Consider the following 19323-nt stretch of genomic DNA (forward strand, 5'->3'; position numbering starts at 1 on the left):
TAAAAAGGATCATTGTACACCAACTACTCCATCCTCCACTACATATGCTAAAAAGATAAAAGAAAATGATATGTATTAAATATCAAAAGACTTCAAGTAAATTAATTATGTTAATCAACATTTGCTTAATTTATTATTTTTCAATTAGATATATCAAATGGCTTTAAGTCTTTTTTATTTATTTAATTAATCTTAATTATTTACAGGCATAATTCATGGATCATAAAAGAGATGGCGGGAGGAGATGTGGGATGGAGTCGTGAAAATTAATGGATTAGAGAGAAAAGAATTAAAAATCGTGAAAAAATGAAGGTGCCAGAAAATTCATAATACAATATTAAGGATATGATAATTATTTTCAACTTTTTTTTAGGTCATATGAAGGGGTTTAAGCTCAATTTCAACTGTTTTTTTAATTAACTTTTTTACATCACTGATACTTTAAATATCTTAGAATCATCGTAACATTTACACAATCCCACTAGGTGAACAATGAGAGATACGAACAATGTGAACAACGGACCGTATTTCAGGTCCACTAACCATATAATTTCACTTTCATCCTAAACCCACCACTTTTATCTAATTTCACTTTGACCTAATTACACCCCCTTCTAACCCAAATTCCCTTTTCACTGCAGCCAGCCGTCTGTCACCTACCCTAGCACGCAGTCCCCCCCCTCGCCGGCAAGAAAGCTCCCAAGCGCCGCTGTTTTAAGAACAAACATCCTATTTACATGAAGAACAATAATTCCATTCGCATTAAAAACAAATATCCTATTTACATGAAAAATAAGCATCTCATTTACATGAAAAATAAATATCTGCATGCGCGATGGAGGACGAAGTTGGGTTGCTTGCAGTGGCGCAATGGAGGCGAGGTGAGCAGAGGCAGTCACTGCCACACGACGAGGCCGGGCTGCTTGCAGCGATGGGTGGGATGGAGGCGCAATGAGGCTGGGATGCGTGCGGCGATTGCGGACGCACGAGGAAACCAGAGCGCTTGCGGTGGTTCGCGAGAGACATTGAGAACCCCAAACTGTACATTCAGCGCGATAATGTAGTGGTTTGCGTGCTTCCACTGTTTCACATTTACTCGTTGAATTCCATTCTGCTATGTGGCCTTCGAGTTGGGGCTGCAATAGTGATAATGCACAAGTTTGAAGTGATGGGGCTACTTCATGTGGTTGAGAAGCACATGGGGAGCCGGGGTAGGGGCGCATTGCGGGTGGGAGAAAGGGTTTGTGGTTGTTGAAAATCAAATTCAAAACAAAGATTATATCTAATTAATTCAAATTTTGAATTTTAAAATTAAAATTAATTTTTTTTGACCTATTATTTATGTGGTTAAAAAAAATGTTGTTCTCCTATACTTTCTCTTAAACAAAAAGTGATACATTCAAAATCCAATCCCCATTTTTTTTTTTTGGATATCCAGCATACTTTTAAACCAAGTAATCTTTACGTCTTCTCTACATATTTGAAGCCCAAATTTTTGTAATTGATCACATTCTGAGCTACTACTATTTGGTGGTGAGATCAGGTTTGATTAAACTGAACCCAATTGTCCAAAAACAATTGAACCCAATAAAAAAATCATTGCATTATATTCTACAACCACCTCTACTTAGAATAAGTTCGATGTATGTATACATATATTTGAAATATAGAGCTACATTTAACACAATATTTAAGTTAAGTAAGAATAAAATTGTCATTTCTATTTTTATTTTGATAATATCATTTTCATGTTATATCAGGCAAAAATGCACTGAAAAACATATATAAAAATAATATCATCAAGATAAAAATGACAATATCCACTCCCAAATTAAGATGGAGAATATCAATGTATTGAAATTATAGCCTTGTTGTTCAAATATTACTACTGGAATATGGAAGCATGATTTTCAATGCATGAATGATGGAGGGGATAAAGGGTAATGCCTAATATAATGAATGTGTTTTCAAGTTCCAACTTCTGCAATGCTCTGTAAGGCTGGCCTCCATTGACTACCACCACCAACAACAAAATGCTTTCCAAAACCTTTGTTATAGCTGCTGCTGCTGCTGCCATTACTTCCTATTTGGTGAATCTCCTGTTCCACCTGACACACAAATAAAGTTACCAACACATTGTTGGGTTATATAGGCACACACGCCAAGAGGCAAGAGATAACATAAGAAATGACAAATCGTGTTTTGTTCATGATAATATATAGAGTAGTCAGCAGTGATATTACTTTACCAAAGATATCTTTATCTCATTAGCACTAGTGTTTGTTCTTTTCTTTCTTTTCTATGACGACAGTTTATTAGTCAAAGTTCCTAAATTCTTTTCAGGAATTCAAGTAGCAATGGAGTAATCAGTTTACAATTATTATTGTTTTCCTATACTTTTTCTATACGAAATTAGTTTTTAAATAATTTTAAGTTGAACAGTTTAATTTTTAATAAATTTTAATTACCAAATTAAATTAGTTCTTATTCTTTTAATTTTTAGACATATTAATTAATATTCATATCAAATTTTCGTTAAAAAATTAAAAAAATCAGCTTCTGTTATTATTTAATAATTAAAGACATTAATTCTTAAAAAAATTTAAAAATTTAAAAATTAATTCTTTTATATTGATAAATATCTGATGTGAGACTAATTTGTTTAACGAAATAAAAATTTAAAAACTAAAATTTACATCTAAAAATTTCTTATGTATTCTAGTTCTAAGAATTGGAACATAATTCTTGGTGAGAGACTTTACCCTTCTTTTAAGAATTTTCATCGAATTTAGATTAAATTAGTCAAATAATCAAATTTGAATAATATTAGGATATATATAACAGGATCCCAAATTGGCCACTTTATTCACTCAAACACAAATAGAAATGATAAGTGGAGGGTGACTCTTCCATGATAGCTTCTACTTGGCCACTTAGACTTAACAAACGGTAGGGTTTGGTGCAACTAGTCTAAAGATGCAATTAATTTCCATCTTATCATATCTGATTTTATTTATTTATTAATGGTTATGAAAAGATGCAACTTTAACCAAAGCATCCATGGTAGGTTCTGATTAGCTTGCCTGCGGTCCTGACGTTCCTTTTGTAATTTGGTAGTACAAGTGGAAACGTGAAGAAACTTAGAAAGCGTTCAAAGGGAACATAACAAAAAAGGACTGTCTCACTATTTCTATAGTGGAAGAACATGCATTGTTCAACGTACTTTTCTCTAATTTTCTCTCTATATATACTATAGCTAACTAAATCAAATATCATATATCTATGACTAAACTTACCTAATATCATCATTAAAAACGAAGGGTTTTAACTAGAAGTAATTTTTTACTATTTGTTTATTTTTTTACAATTAAAATTTTTTTAATTAATCTTTAACTATCTAAAAAATTAGTCTAAATAATTCTTGATACATTAATATGTCACTGTTTAAAAAGCTACTTAAATTAATTACTTAAATAGTTGGAAATTAACTAAAAAATTTTAAATTATAAAAAAAAATTTATCGTTCAAACAAATTATCAGGACTATAAAAGACATTTACTATTTTTAATGCGGATCATTTTCACCATAAAATTAGAATATCATAGCGCAAACTTCTAATAGAGTCAAACAAACAATCATTAAATGTATATTCACATGTGTCTCCATAAACAAAATTTATTTTATCTTTTAAAATAAAAAATAAAATAAAATTTATTTTATTTTTGTTGTAGTCTCTAAATTACTTAATTTATCTTTTAAAATAAAAAATAAAATATTTAAAATAAAAAATAAATTATTTAAAATTATTAAATATTATATATTATATATTTACTTTTTTTAATAACTTAAACACATTATTAAAGACACCTTAGTATTCACCTGTTTATTTTAGCCTTCTGTCCATTTTTTTTAGATTCGCGGTGTATTTCTGCCGTATTAAAAGTGGTGGAAATTCATAAGCATGGGCATCATGCATCAAGCAAAATGCCAAATAGTAACGCCACCTGATGAACTAAACTCTTCCACAAAAAAATTGCTTTAGGCGAAAATTACAACAAATGGCAAAATCCACCTTGAGGTTCTCACTTAAATCATTAATAAATATCAAATTATTGCAACGCAGAAGACAAGATTCTGTGTGGTTTGATAAAATGCTTGTTGTTTTTATTATTTTGCATTTTCTGAAAAAAGGTGAAAATAATAAATTTTTTTTATATTTTTATATTTTATTTTCACTTTTTATTTACAAAATTTAAAAATACAAACAAAATATCAAAATTAGAAACAAATCAAATAGAACTTTTTTTATATATTGAATTATGAATAGTAAATTCTTTAAAAATGGCTTAAATTATGAGTTATACATTATTGTGAATTTTTACAAAAGGTACGTAAGTTACGTTTTATCTTTTTATAATTAAAATAATATTTTATTTACAAAACAATGATGTTATTGATGTGTAGTATTATTATTGGACGTATTAATGAATTTTTTATTTTTAAATTTTTTAATAAATTAGAATAAAACCAATTTTTTTATAGTAATAATAAACTCAATTGTTATCAGATTAGGTCAAACTGACTAATTTATATAACCCATTGGATTATGATTTTTTTGTTTTTTAAACAAAAATTAGGGATATATTTGTCTTTTTATAAAAAAATTTAAACATAATTCGATTTAGATTGTGTAAATCGGTCAGATCAAATCGGGTCTAATAATTATAGTACGGACAATTAGATTTATTATTGTTGCTATAATAAACCAATTTTATTCTAATTTATTAAAAAATAAATTATTAACTAATTTAATAAAAATGTCCAATAATATCATAAAACATATAAACATCTTTAAGAAAAAAACATTTTTAATATCTTTATCGAAGTGGTATTTTCGTTATTTCAAATCAAATATAATCTAATAATTTAGACAAAGAAAAGTGGAGAGCGAGCAAAAGACATAACAAATCTTGGTAGTGACCACGGCGTTTGATAATAAATTTGCAACAAAATTTGCAATAAATTTCTGGGAAAAAAATTTGAAGGCAAAATTTACAAATATTTTACTGTATTATATACTTGATGAAAAAGGCGTAAATTGTTTCAACATATTGCATTGTAATAGAAATTAAATTAGCATGCAAGTTAATCAGTTATTTACCTTAATGGAATTGAAATCAGAATTTGAAGCAGTAGGATTTGGGCCCTTGTGCTTCATCTGAACCCCATTTCCACTTCTCTCGAACAGTTTCCCAAGCTTACCGCATTTTTTCGAAGCAAACTCCTTCAACACATCTACACATACCGCACCCACCAAGCTATAATTGAAGATAAATTGTACTTGTAGAAAAAAAAATTCTTTTACAATATTTTGTCTACTAACGTCAAAAAAGTATATATACTTGCTATGAAGTTATCAAATTTGAAGGAGGAACGGATGTTAATTTTCTAATAATGTTTATTAAAATATTTTTTGAAACATTTTCTTGTCATATTTGATGTGTGTTAAAATGGAGTACAATGTTTCTAACATAGTATGATAAATTTTTTTATACATTTATATGTTAAATTAAATATTTTAATTTAAATATGTAATATTATTTAAAATTTTATCATCACAAAAACTATATTATAAAATATCTGATCAATTAGAATAATAAATTATTTTTATAAATTGATTCATATAAAACTTATGAATATATGACCAAAATATGCTGATACACAGCAATATTGATTTAATAAGGAAGTAAAACCAAAATGATAATTTATTCTAAAATCTATTTGAAAAAATAAAACAAAGAAATCGATGTCTGTTTGGTATTGGTGGTAAAAAGAAGGGTAAAAAATTATTAGAATCGAACCCAATTTTGGATATACATACAAAAGTACTCCTCACTTTTGACAACAATAAAAATATTTTTATAATATTATAAAATTTGATAAAAAAATAATAAAAAATAATTTTTTTATTATAAATATCAAATAACTTATGTATTTTATACAAAATTTTATAAAAACATTTGGATAATTATTTTAAAAATACGTAAAAAATTAGATAAAAATTTCACCTTAAGATTTTTTTAATTTTTTTAAATATTTTTGGTCATTGATAACAAAATTATAAAAAAATTTTAAAATAAAACTATTTTATTTTTTTTAATGATTCTTAATAAATGTATCAAAATTTAATTTTTAAGTTTTTTTTGAGAATATATATTTAAGATTAGATATTTTTATTAAATTTTAAATAATTTTGTCGTTAATTAAAATAGAAACATTTTGTGAGCGTTGTGATAACTCAGATGCAAATTGGTGATTTACTCTATGTTTGGTTGGAAGGAAATAAATAGAAAAAAAATTGAGTGAATTTTTATTTTTTTTGGATGTATTTAGATAAAGAAACTAAAAAATATTATAAAAAGATAATTTTATTTTTATATTATAAAATATATTAAAAAAATAAAGGAGTAATATTAGAAATAATAAAAATAAATAAATTTTTTCTTCCTTTTCTTTTTAGCATTGGAGATTCCACCAATTTTTTTTTATCTCTATTTTTTCTTTTTCAATTTCTCTTCACAACCAAACAATAAAAAATAATCATTTTTCTCCTTCTTTTCTTTCTCCTCCTTCTTTCTTTTTATTTTCTCTTCAAATGAACATATCAAGAAATGAAACGAAGAAAAATGAATACAAAAGAAAATTGGTGATAACACGAACCTTCAAAAGTGATCAAACGATAAACCTGGCCAAGAAGCAAAGTGTCATCAGGTCTTAGAAGCTTGAACTGCTTGAATGGCGTTCCGTTTTGAGAGTTGAGATTGGGAGAAGACACAACAAGCGCAACATAATGGCCGGGATTGGAATTCATAACGTCCTTAGCGTTAATCGACGAATAAAGCTTCTCAACTTTGTTCCCCGCCGGGTGCTGAATGACCACCGTTGCAACCTCCGCAGCTTGGCAATTCCCCATTCTGTGTTTGGTGGATGTGACCAACACTACTCACGAATTTGTGTGTATTTATTAATTTAATAAGTTTGGTTCCGTTGTTGTTGGTGTGTATGGTCAAGGTGATGATGTGGTGGATGGGTAATGATAATAGCGTAACGTGCTATGGAAATTACAGTAACAGTAGTGGTGAAAATTTGTGGGAAACAGGGCAAGACATGGCATATGAGAAAGGGACTAGAACAGACTAGAGAGAATCAGTGAGTGACTCAGTGCTCATCAGGACTCAGGAGCATGTTCTGGTTTGTCAATGAGATCCGAGGGGGACAATTTATTTATATATAAATCAATTTATATTTAGTGTATGCAAAAAAAAAACATTAAGTTAATAAATTGAATATTTTATATTTTTAATAATTATTTTATTATTTTCAATCAAATTTTTAATATGTATTAGATAAATAAGTCGCTAACAAATTTTATTATAAAACAATTATGTATAAAAGAATTATTACTATAAAACAAATTAGTTTTCTTTCAAAACTACAATTTGTGAGTAGTTCTCTATGGCTTATAGAGAATAAAAATTTTTTGACTATCAAAATATGTGATTTAGAATTTATTGGGATCATTTTAGATGTTTATTCAAAATTTTATCGTGTTATATTAAGAGTTTAATTTTAAAGTATTGACAGTGTAAATATTTTACATAATTATTTAATTATATTTATTTTTTGGATTACTATTAATTATTTAGTCAATGTAAAAATTATTTTTTTTGATATAACATTACATGATTAAATATTTATATAAAATTATTTTATATTGATACTGTATTAAGATTAAATTAATTATATTATTACAAAAATTATTATTTTATTATAATAAATTTTATTATTTTGGTGTGAACGTTTTTTTAATAATCTAGTAGTTTATTGTTTTATTAAAAATATATAAAATAATGTATATAATTATATAAAAATATATAATAATTAATTATACAGTTAATTTTAGATTTCATAGCATTTATAGAGTTCGTTATGGAAATGCAAAATTTTAGTTTTGCCGTCTCTACACTTTAAGAAAGTTAATTATTAGAAGAGTGTGGTGCAATTTGATGGGTTGGGTGGGGGATACTTGTACAGCTGTTACTCTCCAATAAGGTAATTAAAAATATTTAATAACAAAAAAAATTAATCAAAAATAATCATAATTTACTATATTTAGTATTTATTAATTGTTGTCACAATATTTATTATTTTAGTTTTTTTTTATCTATCTAATAGTATCTTAAGACAATAATTATTGTTGCTCGTTGCAAATTTATCTGCTTATAATTTGCCCTATAATTGGTAAAAATAATTAAGCACTGAAATCCTGCCATTGACATTATCTTTAACTTTGATTTAAAAAATATTATTCTGAATTTTTAATAGAATATTATATTGAGTTTGTTGTATATAAACATTTTTAAGTTTGAAAATTAAAAAGTTTAATTAAAGGTCAAATTGGATTAATAATTAAACTTTTAGTAATACGAGGAGTTTATCATTAGATTTTATAAAATACACGTAAAAAGTTTGATGAGTTGAAACCCATTTCTGTTTTCTAAAATTTTTGACCAACTTCAATTTTAACTTTTAAATTTATAGTTATCCAATTAACACCTTTAAATATTAGATTGTGCCTTACACTTACTCCTATAGTTATCTCTATTAATAGAAATCTGATGTGGGATGTTATATTGACAGAGTGTGTATTTACGTGGCATTCAATTTACTAGAATAGATATGTAATGAGTGAATGATGTGGCAAAAGTTGAATGAACTCAATTTGCAATCCTCTTTTTTCAATATGTTCGAGACTTTGCTGAAGAAATTGAATTCATTCAACTTTTGCCACGTCATTCACTCATCACACATCTATTCTAGTAAAGTGGGTGCCACGTGAATATACACTCTGTCAACTTAACGTGCCATATTAATCTTCATTAATAGAGATAGTTACAAGAAAAATATGAGTTACAATATGATATTTGAGGGTGTTAATTGGATAACTATAAATTTGAGGGTCGAAATTGAGGCCGATTAAAAATTTTAGGAGCCAAAATAGTTTCAATTCGAGTTTAATAGGCTAATTATATGTTATAGTCAATATTTTGCATTCTGAGATTAGATTTTTTAAAATAACTTAGTAAATTAATAAAGTAAAGAGTAATTAATTATTATTAATTTTATAATTTTGATAAAATATGTATTTAATTATTTTAATTTAAAAGTAATTAATTTTTTATTTTACTATTTAATTTTATAATTTTTTTTACTTTAGAGAATCTTGATTCGATGATTAGATGAAATTTTAAGTGCAACTAGAAGTATTTTAGTCAAATTGAATTTCTTGCTTTCTAAAAGGCTTGTATAGAAATCTTTTATTTCAAAAGATTAACAACTAAAGAAATGAAAATGCGGTTCTGCCAATTAATATTTAGGATTAGGCGCACCAATTATCTTTATTAAAGGAATGATGCTAAGTGACATGAAATCCGTATATCACGCGAATTTGGAAACGAATTAAAGTGATTATTGAACTCATTTATTTGCTGAGTGACATGAGATCTGAATATCACACGAATTTATTCAATATAATGGAGAGAAGTATTTTTTATTAGAATCAGAAACAATTAAACTATTTTGACATGACAAAGATATGAATATTTTATCGTATAAACTTAAAATTATGGTCCAGTTAAAAACTACTTTTCATAGCATAATACGTATTTTTTTAAAAAATTAAAAGGTATAATTATTTTTAGAAAATGTTAGCAAGCTAATATTTTCCTTTAATTTACATTTGAATTGATATTAGGCTATTTTTAAACTAAAAGTGTAGACTTCTAGTATTCTGTATTATTTTGTTATATATTTAGTTGTTAGTATAAAATAAATAATTACGTAAAATTTTAAAGAAAGTACAAACTATGTTATCTGTTTAATCATATATTATATATATATAAACTTGTGTCTGTACGCTTTATTTAGTACCACTTTAGAGCGTTAGGATTTTATTTTTTTAAAATTGGTATTGTTTCGCTGTCATGTGGTTTATTGTTTGAAACTTTTTTTTTTGTAGAGAGAACATAGACAAAGTGAGACGGTGAATTCGAGTTATAATTCAGTTGGAGAGTTCTTCATCGAAAGCACTTCACAGGTTATGATAGGAGTTGAACCGAAAAAAGGTGTGATAGTAACTAAAAAATTCTGACACTTGGAAGGGTATAATAATTCCATGAACATAAACCGATTGAGAACATATTATATGACTCCTCTTATTGAAATATAAAAAAATACTATTTATAGATAAAAAATTGATAAATAATATTGACGTTATGAATGTTTGGTTATTAAGTCTGATAATTAATTTCGTCGATTACAAATTCGTAATAAATTAAATGAGTAAATAATCATTTTTTATCATAAAAATTTAGACGTTAACAAATTTAACCACAACAAATTAAAATTGATGTTGTATCCATAAAAAATAGGTTTCTATTAATAAAATTATCCAAATTCTAAAAACTATTCAAAATTTTTAAATTTGCACTTTATAATTTAACCAAACCTAATCTAACCCTAAGTCCTAATTACAATTTAATTTTCTTTCACTTTCAATATACAATCTTTCAATAAAAAAAAAATTGTCAGTGTTCAACCCAATCCAATTTTTTTCATCATACACCATCTCATTCCAACCATGCATCACAGAGTTATAATCTTTGTACCTCTCGAAACTTTAAATGCCATATCCGTGAATATTACGTTACTATCCATCCACCATAGAAACTCGACCTTAGGGTGCAACAAGAGCAGCTTTTGAATCAATGGAAGCTTGGCCCAAAATCCTGTTATTTCTGCATCAAACAGTGCCATGTTGTAAAAGATTTCGATCCAGTGGAGCCTGTAATAATCAATTTTTTTCTTAATAGATTTCAGAAGGTAGTGGTCATCGATGAAATCTTGCACAATTTTGGAGACAAACTTGTTACGAGAAGGAAGTGGGACTTGTCCGGAGCGATGAAATTTGGGAAATTAGGATTTTGTTGGAGCTACCTTTTGCACCATGTCTAGAGGAAGCGAGACAGGACGACATTGTGTGATTCTCAGCAGGAACGGTTGTCTTTGTGGTCTTCTTGATGTGTTCTGTGGTGGCTATGAGGAGGAAAAAGAGAAGTAGTGACAGAAGAGAGAACAAGAAAGAAGTAGCTATCAAGTTAGGCTACATGGGTCAGATGCGACATCGACAATGGACATAGCAGCAAGCCGATAGCGATGTAGGTGGAGCAAGAAAGAGAACTAGAGGCGAGTGAGGTGGTGTTAGAAAAAGAAGAGAGGGTTAGTGTTCTCTATGGCCAAACTTCATATATTTGTCCCAATTTGCTATATAAACCATTGGTGACTATGGATTGCAGATGTTCGAAACAAAAATTTCATATTCTTGACCTATATCACAAAAAATCTCTTTTAGATGCCTCCTTCTAATGCTAAAAAACAAATTAATAAATTTGTTGCAAGTTGATTATGTGATACATATTTTTATTTTCTATATAATTTTTTTTGTTTCTGTGTGTTGTTATCATTATATAAATTTGATGCACTTTAGTTTGAAATAAAGTACACTAATACTTGTTTGGATGACGTTATCATTTATTTATTTCGGTGCAATTAGATGTTAAATATATATTTTCTTATATTTGGTTTTCTTTGAATTTTAGAGCTTGATGATTTCATAAATGCTTGTATTTGTCAGAGCAAAATTTTTGATAGACAATGATGAGGACATCAAAACACCATACATTAACATAAGTGGGCAGCAAACTAGGTATCAATCTTTTTATTTAATAAAATTTACTGTGTTTTCTATTACTATCCTATTTTAATGTGTTATTTTATTTTTATTTTTAGTTGAAATTGTGCAATATATGTGATGAAATAACTGGAGATAATTGATCCCAAAGAGATAAAAAGAAAAATAGGCATGAAAGAATTAAAAACAGGTAACTATCGCTAAAATAGATAATTCTCTATTACTAAATTAACAGAGTTTAATAAATAAATTTTTTTAAACTGTAGGAACAAGTTGATCATTTCAGACTCGAATATACTTCACTCATTATCTTTGACGAAATAAATCAACTAAGAGGTAAAGTCATTGAAGAATTTGAAGTCACAGACTCTCCAAGCCATCTGTTGCATTCTCAAGTCCTTACTATAGGTTTACATAAGGGGACATAGAAAATCAATAGATTGTGTAATCTAAACTGTTAACAATTTTTCTTTAATGTTGTTTTGAATTGTGGGTACAGTTTTGTTGAAACAAACAATTCTTTGGTAAATATTCATTCTAAAACTTTTTATAGATTCCAATTCTTTTCTCTGCTATATTGAAGTCACATTAATCTGAATGAATATAGGTTCACACTTATTATATTTAATATACTGAAGAAAAATTACATGCATCGAAATTTGTACAGGATTACACCTCAAACTATTAATCATCAAATGATTATAGAATGTATGAACCGAAAAAATTATAAAAGGATTAATTGAAAAATTAATCCTTAAATTAAAATAGTTAAAACATGTCTGGATGGAGTCAAAAAAAATTTGAAATTTTAATTATGATAATTGGATTCAGTGAATTTTTTTGAGTGAGATAATGTAATTTTATGCGAAAAATACGTAAGAACGCATGTCGATAATTTAATCGGCAGTACCGGCTTAAATTTGTCCAGTACTGCGAGTGAGAAAATTACTTATGAGTGAACTAAGAAATAAAAAATTTATTATTGGGGAACTGAAAATAATTAAAACACGAATTAAAACACTAATATTAAAAGTTTTGCCCCAAAATTGAGCCAACGGATTAAACTGTGTGAACTGGGCCCAAGTTAGCCCAAGCCCACATATATAACCCCTTTCACTTGAGTTAATTCAACACAATTACACTTGAAAGAGAGGAGAGGCACGGTGAAGAAAAGAAGAGAGTAACCAAAAGCTAGAGTACTATTCACCTTCTTCTTGTTTCGCTTATAACTTTTGATTCGAAGCTTTGATTGACGAGCCGTTTGTGGTCAAGTGTCGTTCTCCTCATCCTCTTTGATTCTAAGTATTCCGGTAAGAAACTCTAAGATTTTTGCCCAATTTTTTTATTATGATAATTCACATTTTTTATTTTGAGGGTTTTGAGTTATTGCGATTTTGGTTGTTTAGGGGTGTTCTAGCATCGAATCCAAGTGGATTTCATCCATATTTCATGTGGATTAAGATAAAGAAGTTTAACTCCTTTCATTATTCCCAATTTCATGTAGACATTCAGATATGGGTATGTTGAATGGGCATGAATTATGATGAGAATGTGGTATGTTGAATGAGATATAGTGAGTATGATGTACGTTGATGATATATTATGGCTTACCTTTTAGTCTTGTGAATTTTGGATATGAATGTGGTGTTGTGAAAAATTGGGCCTAAGGCCGTAATGGGATGAGGTGTTCCCTATGAGATAAGCTATAGTAAGTTTCATAATTGCTACTATTTGATTTGATTGTGATTAATGAATGTTAGTTTGGTTAGGTTGAAACTTGTCTAATTTGAGTGTTGAATAGATAGAGAGTGATTAAAGAATTGATAGACGTTGAAATTATTGTGCTGGACTTGTTGATAAGGTGTTGAATTGGGAGGAAATAGCGAATGAGTATTGATATGCTTAGAAAATGGGATTTGGTATGATTTTGGATTGAGAATTGGTAAAAATGTATGTTTTGTAACATTTGGTAAAAATGAGTTTTTGACCAATTTTGGTAGACCGTGACTCGGTCCTCGGAGTTAGAAATTCAACAAAGTTAGAATTTTAGGAAAATATATTCAATAATCTTTCCAACGATTCAAGAATGGTTGAAAAACAAATTTTGTAGAAAAAGTTATGAAAGTTTAAAATTTGGGTTGAAAAACTAATTTCTGTAGCATATCAGCTTTTTGAAATTTTGATATGCTTATGTATGCAGAGACATCGTGCGTACACGAGTATTGGGCACTGCCCAACACCCTCGCATACGCGAACACGACCTACGTACGTGAAAATGACCATTTTCATATCATGCGTACGCATGGATCCTCTTCTGTTTTATACTCCCATGTACGTGGTAGGTGGTCAGTGTATGCGACTTTCCAATTTCAATAGTCATGCATACGCGAGGGGTGGCATGCGTACGCATGACCACCCTATTTTGCAATAACTGTATTTTTTGAGTTTTAACCATTCTTCAAGCCTTCCAAACCCTTATAATCTCTGTTATAAGTCTAGAGCCAGTGTAATAGAGGATAGAGGAGTTAGGGAAGAAGCCTAGTGAGTTGATATTGAGAAATGATGGTGAATAACTATGATTATGACTATGAAAGAAGTTTAATATAATTTTGATAATAATTGGTGATGATGTGAGTTTGGTACTTGATAAGAAAAATATTGGATTTTGAATTGGGGATTGATATGGCATGGTTGAATGAAGAGAATGAGCTGGAATTGTAAATAGTTGTGAGGACGGTGGTTGTATCCTGCTCATGTGTTAATGAGATATGTGATAGTGAGGAATAGTGGTCAATTATGAGTAAGGTATGATGAGGGTGAGTATGATATCCTGAGAATAGATGAAATGTGTATAATGTGATTGTGAATATGATAAGGGTTTCTGGCCTGGTAAGGATGGTGGTATAATCATGCCTGCTCAGTGCATAAACCATTGTTCAAGGATGGTGGTTTATCTCGCTTGCAGTGAGGACAAAGGTTTTATCCCGCTCACATACCAATGAATATTTGCTGTAAGGACATAAGTATGATTGATAAACCACTATTTTATGGTTTATATTGTGTTTAATTGAGTGGTTTTTATCAAATTCTTGACCACTTATTCATATGATTTGCATGATTTTACAATTCCTTCCTAATTTAGTTCTATGGTTGAAAACTTGCATCCTAGATATCCTTTAGTTACGTATTTTAATTCTCATTTATACCATTCGATGTCGTGATCCGTGTGTTAAGTGTTTCAGGCTTTATAGGACAGGAATGGCTTAGAGAATGGAGAGGAAGCTTGCAAAAATGGAAGGAACACAAGAAACCAAGGAGATGACCAGCGAATACCGACGCGGACGCATGACTCACGCGATCGCGTGAAATAGAGAAAATCACAACGACGCATACGCGTGGATTGGAGTTCGCGTAACGACGCGAGCACGTGCCTGACGCGTACGCGTGGAGAGAAAAATCGTCAAACGATGCGTACGCGTGACCGACGAGTACGCGTGACCGACGTGTACGCGTGACATGCGCGATCTACAGAAAATTCAGGAAACGCTGGGGACGATTTCGGGCCGTGTTTTGACTCAGTTTTCGGCCCAGAAACACAGAATAAAGTCATAGAACATGCAGAGACTCAATGGATACTTAACAATTCATGATAATTCACAATTTTAGGTTTTAGATGTAGTTTTTAGAGAGAGAGAGAGGTTCTCTTCTCTCTCTCAAGATTAGGATTTAGGATTTCTATTAGGATTAGGCTATGATTTCTTCATTCCAGGTTCAATATTCCTTTACTTTAATTCCTTTTATGCTTTTATTTATTCTAATGCTTTTATTTGTATTTGATTTATGTTGCCAAATTGGCTTATGAACTTTTCATGTTAGGATTTTCTTAATTAATATAATTTGAGGTATTTCAGACTTATGATTGTTTTACTCTATTTATGATTTATTTTCCCTTTTGGCTTTGGTTAATTAATTGGTAACACTTAAGTTCTCAAACTCAGCAGTGGTTGAAATTGGCAATTGCTGATTGATTTGTACTCCAATAACTCTAGTCTTTCCATAGGAGTTGACTAGGTGGTGCACGAAATTGTAATCTCTAATAATGGCATTCAACTTGGTATGCGCGTTTATAACTCAACACTTTCTTCACAACCTCGCACAACTAACCAGTAAGTGCACTGGGTCGTCCAAGTAATAAACCTTACGTGAGTAATGGTCGATCCCACGAAGATTGTTGCTATGAAGCAAGCTATGATCATCTTGAAATTCTCAGTTAGGCGGATAATATATGGTTATGGAGTTTTCAAATAATAATAAGAAATAAACAGAAAATAAAGATAGAAATACTTATGTAAATCATCGATGGGAATTTCAGATAGGCGTATGAAGACGTTGTGCTCCTTCTGAATCTCTGCTTTCCTACTACCTTCATCCAATCCTTCTTACTCCTTTCCATGGCAAGCTGTGTGTAGGGCATCACCGTTGTCAATGGCTACATCCCATCCTCTCAGTGAAAAAGGTCCAAATGCTCTGTCACAACACGGCTAATCATCTGTCGGTTCTCGATCATGCTAGAATAGAATCCATTGATTCTTTTGCGTTTGTCATCACGCCCAACAATCGCGAGTTTGAAGCTTGTCACAGTCATTCAATCTCTGAATCCTACTCGGAATACCACATACAAGGTCTAGACTTTCCGGACTCTCATGAATGCCGCCATCAATTCTAGCTTATACCACGAAGATTCTGATTAAGGAATCTAAGAGATATGCGCTCGGTCTAAGGTAGAAGGGAAGTGGTTGTCAGTCATGCGTTCATAGGTAAGAATGATGATGAGTGTCACGGATCATCACATTCGTCATGGTGAAGTGCAACGAATATCTTAGAACAGGAATAAACTGAATTGAATAGAAAATAGTAGTAATTGCATTAAAACTCGAGGTACAGCAGAGCTCCACACCCTTAATCTATGGTGTGTAGAAACTCCACCATTGAAAATACATAAGTGATGGTGGTCCAGGCATGGCCGAATGGCCAGCCCCCAAAACGTGATCACAGGATCGAAAATACAATCCAGGATGTCTAATACAATAATAAAATGTCCTATTTATACTAGACTAGCTACTAGAGTTTACAGAAGTAAGTAATTGATGCAGAAATCCATTTCCGAGGCCCACTTGGTGTGTGCTTGGGCTGAGCTTGAGCTTTACATGTGCAGAGGCTTTTTTTGGAGTTGAACGCCAAGTTGTAACATGTTTTTGGCGTTTAACTCTGGTTCGTGACGTGTTTCTGGCGTTTGACTCCAGAATGCAGTATAGAACTGGCGTTGAGAACCAGTTTACGTCGTCTAATCTCGAACAAAGTATGGACTATTATATATTTCTGGAAAGCTCTGGATGTCTACTTTTCAACGCTGTTGAGAGCGCGCCATTTGGAGTACTGTAGCTCCAGAAAATCCATTTCGAGTGCAGGGAGGTCAGAATCCATCAGCATCAGCAGTCCTTTGTCAGCCTTCTTATCAGAGTTTTGCTCAGGTCCCTCAATTTCAGTCAGAAAATACCTGAAATCACAGAAAAACACACAAACTCATAGTAAAGTCCAGAAATGTGAATTTAGCATAAAAACTAATGAAAACATCCCTAAAAGTAGCTAGATCCTACTAAAAACTACCTAAAAACAATGCCAAAAAGCGTATAAATTATCCGCTCATCACAACACCAAACTTAAATTTTTGCTTGTCCCCAAGCAACTGAAAATCAATTAGGATAAAAAGAAGAGAATATACTATAAAGCTCAGAATATCAATGAATATTAATTCTAATTAGATGAGCGGGACTTGTAGCTTTTTGCTTTTGAACAGTTTTGGCATCTCACTTTATTCTTTGAAGTTTAGAATGATTGGCATCTTTAGAAACTTAGAATTTTAGATAGTGTTATTGATTCTCCTAGTTAAGTTTGTTGATTCTTGAACACAGCTACTTTCATGAGTCTTGGCCGTGGCGCTAAGCACTTTATTTTCCAGTATTAACACCGGATACATAAATACCACAGACACATGACTGGGTGAACCTTTTCAGATTGTGACTCAGCTTTCCTAAAGTCCCTAGTTAGAGGTGTCCAGAGCTCTTAAGCACACTCTTTTTGCTTTGGATCACGACTTTAACCACTCAGTCTCAAGCTTTTCACTTGGACCTGCATGCCACAAGCACATGGTTAGGGACAGCTTGATTTAGCGACTTAAGCCTGGATTTTATTTCTTTGGGTCCTCCTATCCATTGATGCTCAAAGCCTTGGATCCTTTTTACCCTTGCCTTTTGGTTTTAAGGGCTATTGGCTTTTTCTGCTTGCTTTTTCTTTTTCTTTCTATTATTATTTTTTTTCGCAAGCTTTTGCTATTCACTGCTTTTTCTTGCTTCAAGAATCAATTTCATGATTTTTCAGATTATCAATAGCATTTCTCTTTGTTCATCATTCTTTCAAGAGCCAACAATTTTAATATTCATAAACAACAAGATAAAAAATATGCACTGTTCAAGCATTCATTCAGAAAACAAGAAGTATTGTCACCACATCAATATAATTAAACTAAATTCAAGGATAAATTCGAAACTCATGTACTTCTTGTTCTTTTGTATTAAAAACATGTTTCATTTAAGAAAGGTGAAGGGTTCATAGAATTATTTATAGCTTTAAGACATAGTTACTACATACTAATGATCATGTAATAAAGACAGAAACATAGATAACAAAAAGCTTAAAAATCGAAAAACAGAGAAATGAGAACAAGGAATGAGTCCACCTTAGTGATGGTGGCGCTTTCTTCTTGAAGAACCAATGATGTCCTTGAGCTCTTCTATGTCTCTTCCTTGCCTTTGTTGCTCCTCCCTCATTGCTTTTTGATCTTCTCTAATTTCATGGAGAATGATGGAGTGTTCTTGATGTTTCACCCTTAATTGATCCATATTGTAAATCAAGTCTTCTAGAGAAGTGTTGAGTTGTTCCTAATAGTTGTTGGGAGGAAAGTGCATCCCTTGAGGCATCTCCGGGATTCCTTGGTGATGAGCTTCCTCATGCGTCTCTTGGGATCCATGAGTGGGCTCTCTTGTTTGCTCCATCCTTTTCTTAGTGATGGGCTTGTCCTCTTTAATGAGGACGTCTCCTTCTATGATAACTCCAGCTGAGTAGCATAGATGGGAAATAAGATGAGGAAAAGCTAGCCTTGCCAAGGTAGAGGGCTTTTCGGCTATTTTGTAGAATTCAAGGGAGATGACTTCATGAACTTCTACTTCCTCTCCAATCATGATGCTATGGATCATGATGGCCCAATCCACAGTAACTTCGGATCGGTTGCTAGTGGGGATGATGGAGCGTTGGATGAACTCCAACCATCCTCTAGCCATAGGCTTGAGGTCCAGTCTTCTTAATTGAACCGGCTTGCCTTTTGAGTCTCTTTTCTATTGAGCTCCTTCAACACATATGTCCATCAGGACTTGGTCCAACCTTTGATCAAAGTTGAC

General features: G+C 30.7%; 1 protein-coding gene across 1 annotated transcript; it reads right to left on the minus strand.

Annotated features, from left to right (window-relative positions):
• Window positions 1–1578: 1578 nt before the first annotated feature.
• Window positions 1579–7290, minus strand: LOC112800586 (uncharacterized). The gene is made up of 3 exons (XM_025842923.2): window positions 6721–7290; window positions 5162–5295; window positions 1579–2108 (listed from the first exon to the last, which is right to left on the minus strand). Exons 1-3 carry the CDS (start codon window positions 6971–6973, stop codon window positions 1968–1970), a joined length of 528 nt encoding a protein of 175 aa, XP_025698708.1. The 5' UTR covers window positions 6974–7290; the 3' UTR covers window positions 1579–1967.
• Window positions 7291–19323: the final 12033 nt, after the last annotated feature.

Source organism: Arachis hypogaea, chromosome 1 (genome assembly GCF_003086295.3).
Source record: "Arachis hypogaea cultivar Tifrunner chromosome 1, arahy.Tifrunner.gnm2.J5K5, whole genome shotgun sequence".
Taxonomy (NCBI): Eukaryota; Viridiplantae; Streptophyta; class Magnoliopsida; order Fabales; family Fabaceae; genus Arachis; species Arachis hypogaea.